General features: G+C 46.5%; 1 protein-coding gene across 3 annotated transcripts in view; it reads right to left on the bottom strand.

Moving 5' to 3' along the window:
* LOC121273300 (diacylglycerol kinase beta-like) overlaps positions 1-17,040 on the bottom strand; it is a 128,501-nt gene that overhangs the window by 99,121 nt on the left and 12,340 nt on the right. For all 3 annotated transcript variants that reach the window (XM_041180392.1, XM_041180393.1, XM_041180394.1), the window contains exons 3-4: positions 6,739-6,815; positions 5,657-5,774 (exon numbers count right to left, since the gene is read on the bottom strand). In XM_041180392.1, coding sequence (XP_041036326.1) covers positions 5,657-5,774; positions 6,739-6,815 — 195 coding nt within the window. The remainder of the gene's footprint in view (positions 1-5,656; positions 5,775-6,738; positions 6,816-17,040) is intronic.

The raw sequence follows: 17,040 nt of genomic DNA, 5'->3' as shown, positions 1-17,040 counted from the left end.
AACTATGTACATTGTAGTGATGATCACCACAGCTAAAGTCCCTCCAATTACTGAGCTAAGTGAAAGAAAACACCGGGAGATGCTCCAAAAGATCTTAGCTGACCAGCCAAATTGTAAGCTAACATCTGCCCTGGCATGGACAGTCCATGTGAAGGATTCACTTCAAATGGCTGGGGGCTAGAGTGGGTATCAGTTAGTCTATGGGGAGAAATCCAAAAATACCTTTGGTGATGTGTGATCAATCTCCAGCCTTGGAAGGGGCTACAATTAGTTCCACCTTTTCTGTGCAGTTAAATGTCCAACATGCAGGGAGAAGGGCGTTCATTATACACAAGTCTCGGAGAAAATTCAGCAAGCCTTAGGGAATTGCATAGGGCTGTCAGGGATAAACCTTCATCCTGGGGATTTAGTATACTATAAAAGAGAGGGTCAGAAAGAGTGGAAAGGTCTGGGGAAGGTGATAAGGCGATGGGGAGACAGTGGTTCTTCAACATGGTAGTCAAATTATTAGGGTCTATTCATTTCGGTTAATCAGGATTGATTAGAAACTATCAGAATCTGAGCAATTAGTAGAAGGTGATGAAGCATCCTGAACTTCACAAACTCATATGTTTGATAGTTATTCACTGGAGTTTGGAAGAATGAGAGGGGGTCTCATTGAAATATATAAAATTCTAACAGGGATGGACAGACTGGATGCAGGGATGATGTTTCGTCTGGCTGGGGGGGTCTAGAACAAGAAGGTCACAGTCTCAGGATAGGGGGTGGGCTGTTTAGGATTGAGATGGGGAGAAACATCTTCACTCAGAGGGTGGTGAACCTGTGGAATTCTCTACCACAGAGGCTGTGGAGGCCAAGACGCTGAATATATTTAAGAAGGAAATGAATAGATTTCTGGACTCTAAAGGTGTCAATGGGTATTGGGAGAGAGTGGGAGTACGGCATTGAGATAGAGGATCAGCCATGATCATATTGAATGGTGGAGCGGGCTCGAAGAGCTGAATGGCCTACTCCTGCTCCTAGTCTCTATGTTTCTATAGTAATGAGGAGCAGAATACTGTAGATAAGGGGCTGGATAATGATAGACAAAGTGATAGCGATGCACAAGATAGGGCTATTTTACCCAAACACAACTACCAAAAGTCAGCACTAGGGTAACATACGTACCAGAAGGGGCCAATGAATGGAGGAATGTGAGCACTGCAGGCAGAGGCACCGGCAAATTCAAACATTGGCTAAATGTCCAAGATAATGGACAACGACCAAGATCCATGGGCTGGCAAAATGAGGTGAAAATGCGGAAAGCAAGTTCTCATCATGGAGCTGGGAGTGACTCTGGCACAAGGAAACTATCACATACTGGCAAGATAACCTCTGATTGTCGGGGGGGGGGGTGGGGGGGGGCGGTGGGGGGTAGAGGTCATGCAGCAGTTATCCAGAGAGAGGTAGGAGGGTAAGTAGAGGCTGTAGTTTGGCTAGAACACAGGCTATAGAGCAATCAAGGAACACCGCTAGAAGTGGAAACTCTTATGATCAGGACGTTTTGGTGACTGCAATCAAACTAGAAGATAAACCAGTAAGAGATGTGAAACAAAACGAGTTGGATAGTTGGAAAGAATTGGGTGTCGATTCTGAAGTACCAGATAGGGGGCAGCCAGCCTCATCACACAGGTGGACATGTACAGAAAAAGTCCACCCAGATAGGACATATAAAGCTAAAGCGAGACTGGTGGCTCAGGGTTTCGAAGAGAGACTCGGTGATCGGGATGTTAGAGGGGACTCCCCCACAGCAGGAGGAATTTTTTTAGCTTTCTTGGCCACAAATTAGTGGTAATGTAGGTCAGCCAGTAGAAAAGCCACACTTTTGCAGGGTGAAAAATCTCAAAGAGAGGTGATTTTGAAACCACCTAAAAAGGCGGGTGATGTCGAGGGGAAGCTGTGGAAGTTAAACAAGTGCCTTTATGGGTCGAAGGATGTGTCGAGGGTAGGTCTGTCCTGCAATGTTCTGCTGCAGAGGTGGGGAACCTCCAGCCCCTGGGCTGGATCTGGCCTGTTGCTTAATTTCATCTGGCCCCCAGCAAGAGTTCTAAAAGTTAAAATGAGCTCAGATGTTTTGTGTAGAGTCTGAATACCACACTCGATCTTTCTATCGCCTAAATGACTTTGTTTTTTTGTTGTTGTCTCAGCCTCTATTTTTTGTGAGATCTGCACAAACCAATCATGACAATATGGCTCATTTGTCGCTGGAACTGACCATGATGGTGTCTGAAAACCATGAAATCCTGGGTGAACTTTAGAACAGTGTTAGTCTTTTGGGTTGGGAAATTTGCTATCTAATTTAAACAAAAGAATGAGGCCAGGAAAGCTGAGAAACCTTATCTTTGACTATAGTTGCTGTTTTGTGGGAAGAGCTCAAACCAGCAGATTACACGTTGACAATGCAGTTTGATGCACTAAAGCTCCACCCGCACTGGCGATTTTTATGTGTATGTGGCCCACGACTGATTTTGTCTATGTGTGACTGGCAAAGTAAAAGGTTCCCCCCCCCCTCTGTTCTGCTGGTAGCACAAAGAGAAATCCACAGGCATCTTTATGATGCATGTTGATGATTTTCTATGGGGAGGTTTTGCGCAATTTGAACACTGTGTTACAGATAAGATTAAGGTAGAATTTAAGATTAGAAGTCAGACTTCAGGTTTTAAATATGTAGGGTTAAATATGAGGCAGTATCAGTCGGGACTAACATTAAATCAACAATCACACCTAGAATGTGCTAATTGTATCCCAATAAATCAGGCCAGATCCTCACAGATAGGTGATCTTGCATTCAAAGAAGAAACAGAATAGTTAGGAAGCTTGATTGGACAGTTAAGCTGGCTATGTACTCAGAGAAGACCCGATGCCAGTTATGACCTATTGGAACTGAGTACTATGGTGAAATACGCTACAGTTGAAGAGATTCTGGGGGCAATAAAACATTAAAGAAATTAAATTCAGGGAAATACGCATTCAAGTTTTCAGCCTTCAGTGACCCGAAAGCTATGGAGTTAGTCCTTTTTAGTGAGACTCCAATGCCAATCTTCCAGGTGGATATTCAAATACAGCTGGGTTTACCATATTATTGGTGGGTGAAAATGCTGTCCCTTGGCCTGGGAAGCCAAGAAAATAAAAAGGGTGGTTTAAAGTACTTCAAGTGCAGAAACACTGGCACTAGTAGGAGTGATAAATACTATCGATAGGTATTGTAATTATCTGACATGCTGAAGGAAATCCTATACAAGAGGCATTCTGAGAAAAGTCTGCCCATTGTCTGCTACGTGGATATCCATTCTCTTTTAACTGTTCACTTGACAAAGACTATCACTGAGAAAAGGTTGAGGATTGACCTGTATCATGGAAGGTTATAAGGTTATTGGGATTTATTGTAAAATAGTGGGGTCTGGGTGGTGTGTGTGTGTGTGTCTGTGTGTGTGTGGGGGTCTTAATTGAATTAAAAACAGGTAAACATGGGAAAAGTTTTAGAATGTGAGGTGCAAAACAGAAAATTAGCATTTTGAGATAAACCAGAGTAGTCACGTATTTCAAAGAGAGGCTGAAATGTTACATTTAACCAGAAGAAGCCAAACAGTGTGTTTATTTTTCCCAAAGCTTACTGATAAAATTGGTACTATGAAAGATTTTTAACATTAGAAAAGTTAAGTCCAAAGACATATTGGAACAGTGGGATTTACATTAAAAAGGGAGAAACTTGCATAAAGGAGATGATGTTATGTGAAAGGAAAGTGTGAAGATCTTCCAGCCTCTATGTACCAAGCTGCTCCCTTTAGGAACCGAAGCTAAGAGAATTCACTATGACTATCCCTGTCCAGAGTATTGTGTGCTTTGCCTGGATCTGTTAAAACTTATTTTGTTTTTACTGCTGCCTTAACAGAGGTTTAACTGGGATTTAGATTAGTTAGGGGAGCTAGGAGTTATCATAGTAGTAATTTGTAGACCTATGTATGTGTTTAAAATTATTTATTTTATTAATAAATGTTTAAATTGGTTTTGTAAAATAAACCTCTAAAACTCAGTGGAATTATTACTACTGAGTTCAGGGCACACATCTCAAAATCAAAATACACATTGCAAAACAGTTGTGGTGGTTGTTTCAAGATTCCCTCTGGGATTAGAGCAGCTCAGCATTTACCATCTGCTGTGCCATAACACCTCGCTAGTATAAAGGAAACATTGGAGAGAAAAGAGATCTCTAAACTAAAACAGATCGACACAAGTCACCAATTATCAGGCTGTTTTACAAAGAGGGGTGCTTGCTTCAAGAAATTGGCCCTAGAAGAGGAACGTCTTGTATTACGATGAGCTGTAAGAAATATGGCAACCATTTTATTCCCTCTTTGATTACTTTGTAATTAATTATGTTATAAAGTGTTTGTTTAAGGAAAGAAAGGGGAATCTGTTAATGGTTGGTTGATTATGTTGCTAAAGATACACTGGTGATGGGCACTGTTTGATTAACGACTGAGAGCATACAATGAGAGTCAGTTCCATATATATGTTGCCAGGGTTTGCTGTCCCTTTTTGATTATCTGAAGGGGCTGCTCCTCAAATTTTGGTTGTACTGCAGCCCCACACTTCTGATCTTTGGTCACCCAGTGTGAAGGGGGTAGGGGGCAGGGTGGAGGACCTCCTTGCTAGCCTGCTCCAGGGCCTGCTCAAGGTGGCTATTAATAGGCTCAGGCAGCTGGCAGTTGAGGGGGATGTTTGGTCTCACTATCTGTCTGCCCCTCTTCCACGGCTACATTCACACCTGTATGACCCTGGAGAGGGAACATGCAGTGTCTGCCATTATGCTTGAGACCTTCTGAGACTGGTGGGCACAACAGGCGCTGGAGTGCACCATCAGGAACATCGTTTGAATTCAAATTGATAAGTTTCCTTTAAAGCTTTGTCTTTTTCTTACAGAGCCCCTTTAATAGGCTGTTAACTTGTTTATTAGTTCATTTGTTAATTATTTTTATTGGCACTCAAACGAGCATAAAGCAAGTCAGCTGAGACACTGGGTGGGTAGTCAGGAGGCAGATCTGTAATGCTGCATCCTGTGAATAAACCTACAATGAAGGAAAAGATCTTTGCCTTGTCTTGTACTTCACCATCTGCCTTGGATCCACTGAACTATATTAACAGGATAGGACAGTGGAATACAGGTAATCAAGAACCAGTCACCAAATGTCCACAATTAATCTGCACGTGATGTAGGGAGCAGCTCAGTAAAGCGCAACCCTATGAGGAATGTACTTATGGAGAATATGGTCAGGGCGTCTGATCGAACACTATATATGTAGGACCATAGTTACATTTGTTATCCTGTGGGATTATGTGAAGTTGCTATCCTGTGGGATTATCTCTAGGTGTTCTCCCATGGAATTGCTGGGAGAAAAGGTGAGCCACTTGAGAGAGCTGTGAGGAAGGGGTGATAGGAAAGAAGAAATGTTAAGGCCAAAACGGAGCTGGTAAGGATGTGACCATATTAGTTGTGAGGCCTAACACAGTCATACAGTCAGTCCGGCCCACTCCAGCCCTGTTCTAAAGCCAATGTACATGTTGATGAGCTACTGGATCGTAAAGCAGCTCTCACTGGTACTGTTCAGCTTCTCACCTTTCTCACTTGGCTTTGTTTGAAAGGATCGAAAGAGGTGCTGACAAAATTGGTTCGGAATGTCTTCCACGTCCAGGTAGATCGTCATCAGTGTTCTGAACCCTTCGAAATCAATATGCTGCAAGCAGAGATTTCAGTGAAAATAGATCCAATCTGCATACTTAAAACAAGTCACCTTATCCTTTAAATAGGGAAATCTGACCCGGTTTAATGGGAGAGACCCATCTGTTGGGATTCTTTGGGAGGGAGTGATTTGTCCACTCAGCCTCTTTTAAAAGGGGGAGAAATATCAGGAGCCCTTTGAAAATCAAAAGTTGTTTCTTATTGCAGCCTTCGAGTGAGTTTACATGAGGGAGTTGGATTTACAGCTGTAAAATGTAACTTTGTCACTGAGTGCCAATGAATTGTGAGCAATCTTATTGTCCTTCCTCTCTTGGCAGGGCACAGGTTCCACAGGTGCTGAATACCCACCCATAGTTACCCAACCCTCAGGTGTGAACCCAGACAGACTATCCAGCCATAGAGAGCGTCATTGCTCTGCCTCATCCTGTCCCCACACATCACCCTTGCCCAGCAGGAAAGGGTCTGACGTTCAAACCTGCCCCGGGCACATTTCCGGCTAAGACTTGCAGTAGGGGGCCTGGTACCATTGGATCCTGGCCCCGTTCAGAGGGGGCTGTGAAATTTTGGTGGCGGAGGGGAGCGGCAGAGGGTGCCCAGCAAGTCCCCTTCACCCACCAAGTTGGCAACTGCTGTGGGAGCTGCCGGAAAATTTCTCCAGGAAATGTGACCATGGGGGTAGGTTCCATTATGGTTCTAGTACATGCCTCAAAGAACAGACCAAATCCATCATCACCCAGAAACAGCCCCAGATCTCCTTTGGGAGCTGCAGACTCTGGCTGCTCTGTATCTGGGCCAAAGTAGAAAAGTGACCAACACAGGGTTTGGGAATGACCTCCCCATGATTTTGGAACAGCGCAGTTACCCACTGAGTGGTTGGAGAACAGCACTGGCTGCATGTTTGGTAGGGGCATTTTCACCCACTCTGGTGTTGGTAGCCAGACTATCTGGATGGGCCTCACCTGTTCTGTGCTGTACTTGGATAGTTGGCCATTCCCTTCAAACTCGATCAGGACATCCTTCACCTTCTTTGTCGAATCTGTAAACAGGAATCATCTATGTTTATAACTGAGCAGGAAATGTTTAAAGGAGGCTTTCGGGGAGGTTTGTGGTTGTGGAGATTCACGGGGGAACATAACCTTCCAGAGATAAGAATGTTTTCACTCCAAACCAATGACTCATCAAGCCATTGATGTTAATTAAAGGGCCGATTCCCCAAATCAATGGTCATCTCCGGGACCATTCATTGGGAAATCGTGTTGACGGGTAGGAAAGCCAAGACTCCGGGAAATTCCCCATGTTCCTGGTGGGAACGATCGATCGGAAAACTGGCCCTTATCTGTTCGAGTAGCAGAGTGAATTCCAGATCACTGCGCCCCTCCTAATTCCGGCCTCTTGATCATCCCCGGTTTTAATCACTCCACCACTGGCGGCCGTGCCTTCAGCTGTCTGGGCCCCAAGCTCTGGAATTCCCTCCCTATCCCTCCCCCTTTGCTGTCTCTCCCTCTTTAAGACACTCATTACAGCCTCCTTCTGTGGCTCAGTCTCACATTTTGTTTGATATCCCTCCTGTACTGGAGTGCCTTGGGATGTTTGATGATGTTAAAGATGCTATATAAATGTAAGTCGTTGTTGCTGCTGGGAGTGGAGGGATGGGCTGGGTAGGGACTCTGTACACTGGGGACTTGCTGCTCTCATCCTCAGTCAGGAGGCTCCAAGTATCTCCGGAGACCCACATGCCAAGTGATTGAGACATTGAGCCTTCCAGGTGGGTGAGAGTGGGGTCCGAGCAGATGGAGTCCAGGGTAGAGTCATTAAATCGTGAGAAATAGGGGGAGTAGGCCATTCAGCCCATCGAGCCTGCTTCCCCCTTTCAAGAAAACCATGTCTGATCTGGTTGTGGCCTTAAATCCGCTTTCCTGCCTGTTGCCTAGATCCCCTGACTCTCTTGTCCAACTCAGCCTTGAATATATTCGATGACCCAGCCCCCACTGCTCTCTGCGGGGAGACAATTCCAATCACTCACAGCTCTCAGCAAAGAAATACCTCCTCACCTCTGTCTCCGTGAAGGACTCAAACCCTGAAGAAAAAGAGGATCTTCTTCTAAACTTTGCCAACATGACCCCCTCCCCCACCCCTCGCTCTGGGCTTTGAGAGAGACTTGGGGTTTGGTGGAGGGGGCAGGGCAGCGGTGGGGAGTTGGGGCGGAGGCCTGAACAACTACACTTGCACATTGACTGAGTCTGGAAAGCACCAGCTGACCGCCAGCCTCATTAGCATTTTGGGGGGATGTGACGCTAGTTTGGCCTCAATGCTTCTCCTGCTCCATCAGGGAAGGTTCATCGCTTGTTCCAGTGAGTTGGCAGAGTGACAACAAAGCACTGGAGCATCCCTGTTCCTCAGGAACCCATTCAACCCAGCATCAGAGATTGTGTCTCCTTTAAAACTCACTGAGGGTGAGTCCTGGGAACACTGCACTGTCGGAGGGTCAGTACTGAGGGAGTGCCGCACTGTCAGAGGGTCAGTACTGAGGAAGAGCCGCACTGTCAAAGGAACATTACTGAGGGAGTGACGCACTGTCGGAGGAACGGTGCTGAGGGAGTGCCGCACTGTCAGAGGGTCAGTACTGAGGGAGTGCCGCACTGTCGGAGGAACAGTGCTGAGGGAGTGCCGCACTGTCGGAGGGTCAGTGCTGAGGGAGCGCCGCACTGTCGGAGGAACAGTGCTGAGGGGGTGCCGTACTGTCGGAGGAACAGTGCTGAGGGGGTGCCGCACTGTCGGAGGGTCACTGCTGAGGGAGCGCCGCACTGTTGGAGGAACAGTGCTGAGAGGGTGCCGCACTGTCGGAGGGTCAGTGCTGAGGGAGCACCGAACTGTCGGAGGGTCATTGCTGAGGGAGCGCCGCACTGTCGGAGGAACAGTGCTGAGGGGGTGCCGCACTGTCGGAGCAACAGTGCTGAGGGGGTGCCGCACTGTTGGAGGAACAGTGCTGAGGGAGCGCCGCACTGTTGGAGGAACAGTGCTGAGAGGGTGCCGCACTGTCGGAGGGTCAGTACTGAGGAAGCGCCGCACTGTCAAAGGAACAGTGCTGAGGGAGTGCCGCACTGTCAGAGGGTCAGTACTGAGGAAGCGCCGCACTGTCAAAGGAACAGTGCTGAGGGAGTGCCGCACTGTCAGAGGGTCAGTACTGAGGGAGTGCTGCACTGTCGGAGGGTCATTACTGAGGGAGTGCTGCACTGTCGGAGGGTCAGTGCTGAGGGAGTGCCGCACTGTCGGAGGGTCAGTGCTGAGGGAGTGCCGCACTGTTGGAGGGTCAGTGCTGAGGGGGTGCCGCACTGTCGGAGGAACAGTGCTGAGGGAGTGCTGCACTGTCAGAGGGTCAGTGCTGAGGGGGTGCCGCACTGTTGGAGGGTCAGTGCTGAGGGAGTGCTGCACTGTCAGAGGAACAGTGCTGAGGGGGTGCAGCACTGTCGGAGGAAGCTAATTCTGGATGAGACATTAAAATGAGGTGTGTCTACCTTCTCAGTCAGACGTCATTTTGAAAAAGGCCGTGAGGCGTTCTCCCCGGTGTCCTGGCTAACACTTACCCCTCAATCCACACCACAAAAACCAGATGATCTGGTGAAGTATTTTACAGCTGCATGTGGACACTTGGTGTGTGCAAATTGGCTGCTGCATTTCACAACTGAAATGTGTAAGTGGCTGTGAAGAAAATTGGGATCTCCTGAGATCATGGAAGTCACTTTAGAAAGGTAGATTCATTTCCTTCTTATTGATTATAAAGGCCTATTCTTACCCCCCTTTGCATTAATCCCATTGCCCCTATCCTTTAGACACAAACTGGGCCTCTATAGCTCACGCTGTTCCACCATATAGTCTCTGGAATCTGAAAACAAGCGGAGCCTTATGTACAATGTTTCCACACGGGGGGAGGGCTGGATGGGCAATGGTACTTGCTGCTCAGTGATCTTCAAGGACATCTATCCCAGGTGTGCAGAGCTGTGAACACCCACAGGCTGCTGTGACCTTTCTCTTCCTTGCCACTAAGTGGCAGTGTTGGGCAGTGAGTTAAAGTCTCTGTGTGAAGGAGCCAGGCACTTTGGTGAACTCTACCTCGCTGGGGGGTAGATTCGAATCCAACTCCGGGGAATGGGCAGCAAGTCCAGGCTGACCACCCGCCACCTGCCAGAGGGACCTTAAAACATCTGCCCCTCTCAGGCAGATGTAACAACTCCGAAGGTGGCTTCTCAAAAACCAGCTGTGCCGCTCAACATTTACCCCTGAACCAGCATCACCAGAAAAGAGAGGATCTGGTCATTCTTACGTTCCTGTCAGTGGAATCTTGCTGTGCGTAAATTGGCTGCCACATTTCCAATTTTACAATAGTAAAAGTGTCAGTTCAAAAGTACTTCATTGTCTGTGAGATGCTCTGGGGCATCTTAAGATAGGAAAGGTGCTATATAAATGAAACTGATTCTGTCACTGGCTTACACAGGAGAGCTGCAGAACCTGACTCGGTAAGTACTGCTGGTTACAGGCGTTAGCACCTCCTTTAGATAATATCACCACCTTCAACACCTTTGTCCTTTTGTCTATGACATCCTTGGCAATCTCCACCTATCACTGGCCCTCTATCCAGCTCTACTTGTCCCACCTCCCTCAACCAGCTTATATTTCACCTCATTTCTATTTTTCTTAGTTCTGATGAAGAGTCATACGGACTCAAAACGTTAACTGTGTCCCTCTCCGCAGATGCTGCCTGACCTGCTGAGTTTTTCCAGCTATTTTTGTTTTTGTTTTAAAACATCCCTTCTGCCCCCTCATTAACTAGCCCACCCTCACCTCACATCAACAGTTAGCACCCTCCTCCCTCAGTCATCCCCTCCCTCAGTAACTAGACCCCACCTCCCTAACTTTAGTAACAAGGCACCCTCCCCTCCTCAACTGAGTAGCTAGACACCCTCCGACTGTAGTATAAGGGTCTGGCACATAAAGGGTTAAAGTGGGGCTGAGTACTGAGTACAGTACTACCCACACAGTGATGTAAGAGAACACATGACCCGCACCTAGGGGTCAGTGTAGTGTTGGACAGAGCCATGTGTAGAAGCCAGCATGGAGACAGCTCCTAACTTGGACCTTTACTGTACCTATGTATTTCTGATACGTATTGTTGAACTACTTAAGATGGCAAATACCTTGATAAAACCTGCTGAACTACACCCCAAAAGTTTAAAATTCTTGGACAATACAAGTACTGAAAAGTGTTAAATTCTACAGTGGCCATTCAAATTACAGTCCGAGCAACCTGATCCCCAAGTCAGCAGCTAAACACATGGTCAGCTGAGCAATCCGGTAAAAAATAAAAAATAATTAATTAAAAATGAATCATGACTGTGTAGGCAGCATTAACAGCCCTGGAAAACTCAAGATTCAATGCTTTCAAGGCCTGAGAATATAGCACTAAAGTGGGGAAGACTCTAACCAGTCCATTCAGGCAGCCATTGTGGGAAAGATGTAAACACTGAGATTGCGAACACCATTACTGTGGGAGTCTGCAAACACCAGCAAGCACAGGGAAACACTTTGTAAAAAACCAGATGGCAGCACCATCTTGGATTTTTGGAAACCTCTTAAAGCCGAACCTGCTTTAAAAATGTTAACCATGAATCAGAAATCCACTCTTCCAGGGACTTATCCAAGGTCCAGGTCAATCACAAAATTGGGGACTCTGGAGAAAAAAAGACTCCTTAGATGCATGATTGCTTCAGCTCTGGATAAAAAGGCAGAAGCTGAACAAGTTAACACGCTGCTTTATTCGGTAGGCCCAATAGCTGACAATATGATAGTTTGACAAGGAATCATTGAATCATCTGCAAAATTTGATGATGTTCTAAAAGCATTCAATGCTTATTTTAACCTCAGAAGTAACAAAATCTTTGAAAGGGCTAAATTGTGTTGTCATGACAGTGGGTCATAGCCCCAAATTACTTAAGGACATACTGAACTTTTAAGTGAGACGTTTTTAAAATAAAAGACATGCAAACAAAAGTTTGCTGAGATTGTAAAGTAACCACTTTCTGAAACATTCCTATGTGGATTACAAGTGACCAACTGGTCCAGAGAGAATGGAATGTCACACCTAAAAATGTGCCAAGGCATACCTCAGGCAGAGACACTTCAAAGGAAGAGATGCAATGCAAAAAAACCAATTACCATCTCCATTTCTTAATATTCGTTCATGGGATGTGGGCATCACTGGCTAGGCCAGCATTTATTGCCCATTCCCAATCAAGAGTCAACCACATTGCTGTGGGTCTGGAAGTCACATGTAGGCCAGACCAGGTAAGGACAGCAGATTTCCTTCCCTAAAGGACTTTAGTGAACCAGATGGGTTTTTATGACAATCATTTCATGGTCATCATTAGACTTTTAATTCCAGATTTTTATTGAATTCAAATTCCACCATCTAGGATTCGAACCTGGGTCCCCAGAGCATTACCCTGGGTCTTGGGAATACCAGTCCAGTGACAATCCCCACTATGCCACTGCCACCCCCTTGTTGAGCTATTCCCCAGACTGTGGACATGATCTGAGTTGAAAGAAGGCAGTTTCTCGGCAAAAGACATATTTGTTTTTTCCCCTCCAGGAATACACAAGGAAAGGGGCTAAAAGCCAACTGTAATCCTGGTCTCTGGGTGCTCGTTTTGGTGTCCCAGCCTTGGTTTGTGAGGGTGCACTGTGAAGGTCACAACTGAAGAACATCAACTAGGCATCGCTGTGCTTGCAGATAAAAACAACTCTTTCTTTGATTGCTGGAAGCAAGTCACAAGTCAGCAAAGCCACAGTTGAAAAGGAAACAGGGCAACTCCTTTCAGCTAATCTGCAGAACCAAGAATCTCCAATCCAACTGCTCAACTGCCCAAAGTCAGCTCTACCAGAATCACCCAACTTACCGCCTGCAATGTTCCATCATCTACTCTTCATGGACCAGCCAAAGACTGATTTGTATATCTTTTTAACTTTCATTTCTGGACTCATTGCTCATTTGTAATCTGTGTGTATGCGAGTTGTGTTTTTATTATTTTTTTCTTGAGCTTTTAGTAACTAAGAAACTCAATCTTTCTCTGACTCAGGAAAGTCTGGTTAAATTGGGCCCTTTTAAAACATAACTATATTTGGACTGGGAGAAGGTATCCAGGAGGGAATGGATCCATTTCAAATTAACCTTGCTGCTACAAACTGAGGGAGTTGGATAAGGAAGGGGAGCCAGTTCATCCCTCCTAACCCGGGAGCATTACAATTTGGGGGAACCTTGCCCAGGGACCGATCGTAACAGTGTCCCGCAGCCAGGAGGACTTGTTGATTCCTTTATTACTGAGCTGCACAGAATGGCTGAGGGCAGTGATTGCAGTGACCTCAAATCTGAACTAATCAGGGATAGAATAGTTGTTGGAGTGGCTCTCAGACATGCTTCAAGGGAAGGAAGATCTATCCCTTGCGAAAGCCGTGCAGATTTTCAGGCAATCTGTACAGTTAGTGAAGCAGCACAGAATCAGGGACACTCCAGGCCAAGGAAAGCAATACCCTATCTGACCAGTAGACCATGCCAGTGCTATGGAGCAAAGCACCCCCATAGGCGAGATCAATGTCCTGCAACTTCAGCCCAATGCTTTCAACGTAGCTGAATAAGATACTTCGGGAATCTGTGCAAAGCCAAAACACCAAAATGCACAGAAGATCCCAAGAGGATTCACAAGGTCGAGACAGCACACCAAGAGGACACACAACCACTCTGCTTCAGTGAGGTCAAAGATCAGGGATTCTCGTTCTGGAATGCGGACATCGTGGTTAATGGTCATCTCACAAACTTTAATTTGGAGACGGGAGGCGGTGTTCCGGCCGTATTGGACAGAGAGCCGTGACTGAGAGCCCTCTGGCTCTGTGTGACACACACACCGCTCTCAGGGCCTGGGGAAATCCTTCTTCCAGTCCTCGGTCTGATTCTGGAATCAGTGAGGTGTGGCAGCAAACAAACCTTCCAGCTGATGTACATCTGGAGCCGGCCTTTCTCTCTCCTCTGAGCAGAGATGCCTGTGTAGGCCCGAATCTCATCTAAACACCAGAAGGTGTCAAGGCAACCACTGTGGTAAATTCTACAGGGCTGCAGGTTCCTGGGAGCTCAAACAAGAGAGATTCTCTCGACTGGGACTTCAGCTCTGAGCTGTCTTCTCTCTTTGCAGAGCAGGTTTGTCCACTTTTGTTACAGGTGCTGGAAACCCCTCATTGGTCAGGCCAGTGAACCACTCAAGGTGGTTACCATGACACCTCGAGTAGATGAGGTCAAGACAGAAACCAGCAATGAGAAGAGCCTCAATCTCCGTCTCCAATGCTAGTTGAAGAATTAAATCACACCACGCAGCCAAACCCAAAGGTGAGCTTACCACTGAGTCACACCCTCACAACAGGAAGAGCCATATTCCATCCCAGCATGCCTCACAGCGAGCCACACGAAGGAAGAACAGATAAAAGACACGATAGAGATGAGCCTAGAGCTCGTCCACCCTGTAAAGAGTGGAATAAACCAACCACCGTCTACCACTACAACTGGGGAATCGACAGAGAGCGATTGGTCGCCAAAGAATGGATAAAAGAGGATCAGCAGACACCCAGATGCTAGAACAATCTCCGATTCAACGAAGTTTATCAGCAGAGACAGGAATGAGAAGGAGATATGGAAGGGTTAGAAGGCATCCAGACCACCTCCACCTCTGACTTAAGGACTTGAAGGGGGGAAATGGGGTAGTAATAATGATGTAAACATATGGGGTAAACTGGGGTTATATTGGATAAAGACTTGGGGGAGCTGTTGTATAAGGGTTAATGTGGGACAGAGTGCAATACCACCTACACAGTGATGTAAGAAAATACACACCTAGGGGTCAGTCTAGTATAGGACAGAGCCGTGTGTAGAAGCCAGCATGGAGACAACTCTTAGCTTGGACCTTTACTATACCTCTGTATATAGTTTCTGGCAGTTAATAAATAGTTACTGTCAAACTGAGACTACAAATATCTTAATAAGACCCACTGAACTACACTCAACACCTTACATCTCTCCCCTCACTCAATTCAGTAACAAGACACCCACCCTCAAATCAATGACTAGACCCCCTCGCTCACTTCATTAACTAGACTCCACCTCACTTCAGTAACTAGACCCCTCAGTCACCTCAGTAACTAGACCCCCTCACGTCAGTAACTAGACCCCCTTGCTCACTTCAGTAATTAGACCTCCTCACTCACTTCAGTAACTAGACCCAGTCACTTCAGTAACTAGACCCCCTCACTCACTTCAGTAATTAGACCACACCTCACATCAGTAACTAGAACCCCTCACTCACTTCAGTAACTAGACTCCCTCACTCACTACAGTAACTAGACTCTCTCACTTCATTAACTAGACACCCTCACTTCAGTAACTAGACCCCTTCGCTCACTTCAGTAAATAGAGCCCCTCACTCACTTCAGTAACTAGACCCCCTCACTTCAGTAACTAGAACCCCTCACTCACTTCAGTAACTAGACCCACTCACTCACTACAGTAACTAGACGCTCTCACTCCAGTAACTAGACCCCCTCACTTCAGTAACCAGACCCCTTCACTCACTTTAGTAACTAGACCCCCTCAATCACTTCAGTAACTAGACCCCCTCACTTCAGTAACTAGACACCCTCACTTCAGTAACAAGACCCCTTCACTCACTTCAGTAACTAGACCCCCTCGCTCACTTTAGTAACTAGACCCCACCTCATTTCAGTAACTAGACCCTTTCACTTCGGTAACTAGACCCCACCTCACTTCAGTAACTAGACCCCCACCTCACTTCAATAACTAGACCCCCTCACTCACTTCAGTAACTAGACCCCACCTCACTTCAGTAACCAGACCCCCTCACTCACTTCAGTAACTAGACCCACCTCATTTCAGTAACTAGACCCCCTCACTCACTTCAGTAACTAGACTCCCTCACTTCAGTAACTAGACCCTCTCACTTCAGTAACTAGACCCGCTCACTTCAGTAACTAGATCCCTTCATTATGTTAACTAGACCCTCTCACTTCAGTAACTAGACCCCACTTAACTTCAGTAACAAGACCCCACCTCACCTCAGTAACTAGACCCCCTCACTCACTTCAGTAACTAGACACCCCCTCAATTCACTAACTAGATCTCACCTCACTTCAGTAACTAGAACCCCTCATTCACTTCAGTAACTAGAACCCCTCACTCACTTCAGTAACTAGACCCCCTCACTTCAGTAACTAGACCCCACCTAACTTCAGTAACAAGACCCCACCTCACCTCAGTAATTAGACCCCCTCACTCACTTCAGTAACTAGACCCCACCTCACTTCAGTAACTAGACACCACCTCACTTCAGTAACTAGATCCCACCTCACTTCAGTAACTAGACCCCCTCACTCACTTCAGTAACTAGACCCCACCTCACTTCAGTAACTAGACCCCACCTCACCTCAGTAACTAGACCCCCTCACTGACTTCAGTAACAAGACCCACCTCACTTCAGTAACTAGACCCCACATCACTTCAGTAACTAGACCCCCTCACTCACTTCAGTAACTAGACCCCCACCTCACTTCAATAACTAGACACCCTCACTCACTTCAGTAACTAGACCCCACCTCACTTCAGTAACCAGACCCCCTCACTCACTTCAGTAACTAGACCCACCTCATTTCAGTAACTAGACCCCCTCACTCACTTCAGTAACTAGACTCCCTCACTTCAGTAACTAGACCCTCTCACTTCAGTAACTAGAGCCCCTCACTTCAGTAACTAGATCCCTTCATTATGTTAACTAGACCCTCTCACTTCAGTAACTAGACCCCACCTAACTTCAGTAACAAGACCCCACCTCACCTCAGTAACTAGACCCCCTCAAACACTTCAGTAACTAGACACCACCTCAATTCAGTAACTAGATCTCACCTCACTTCAGTAACTAGACCCCCTCATTCACTTCAGTAACTAGACCCCCTCACTCACTTCAGTAACTAGACCCCCTCACTTCAGTAACTAGACTCACCTCACTTCAGTAACTAGACCCCTTCACTTCAGTAACTAGACCCACCTCACTTCAGTAACTAGACCCCACATCACTTCAGTAACTAGACCCCCTCACTCACTTCAGTAAGTAGACCCACCTTACTTCAGTAATTCGACCCCACCTCATTTCAGTAAC

Source organism: Carcharodon carcharias, chromosome X, assembly GCF_017639515.1.
Source record: "Carcharodon carcharias isolate sCarCar2 chromosome X, sCarCar2.pri, whole genome shotgun sequence".
Classification (NCBI taxonomy): domain Eukaryota; kingdom Metazoa; phylum Chordata; class Chondrichthyes; order Lamniformes; family Lamnidae; genus Carcharodon; species Carcharodon carcharias.
The sequence above is the reverse complement of the archived record's forward strand: the minus strand, read 5'-3'. Positions and strand labels throughout refer to the sequence as shown.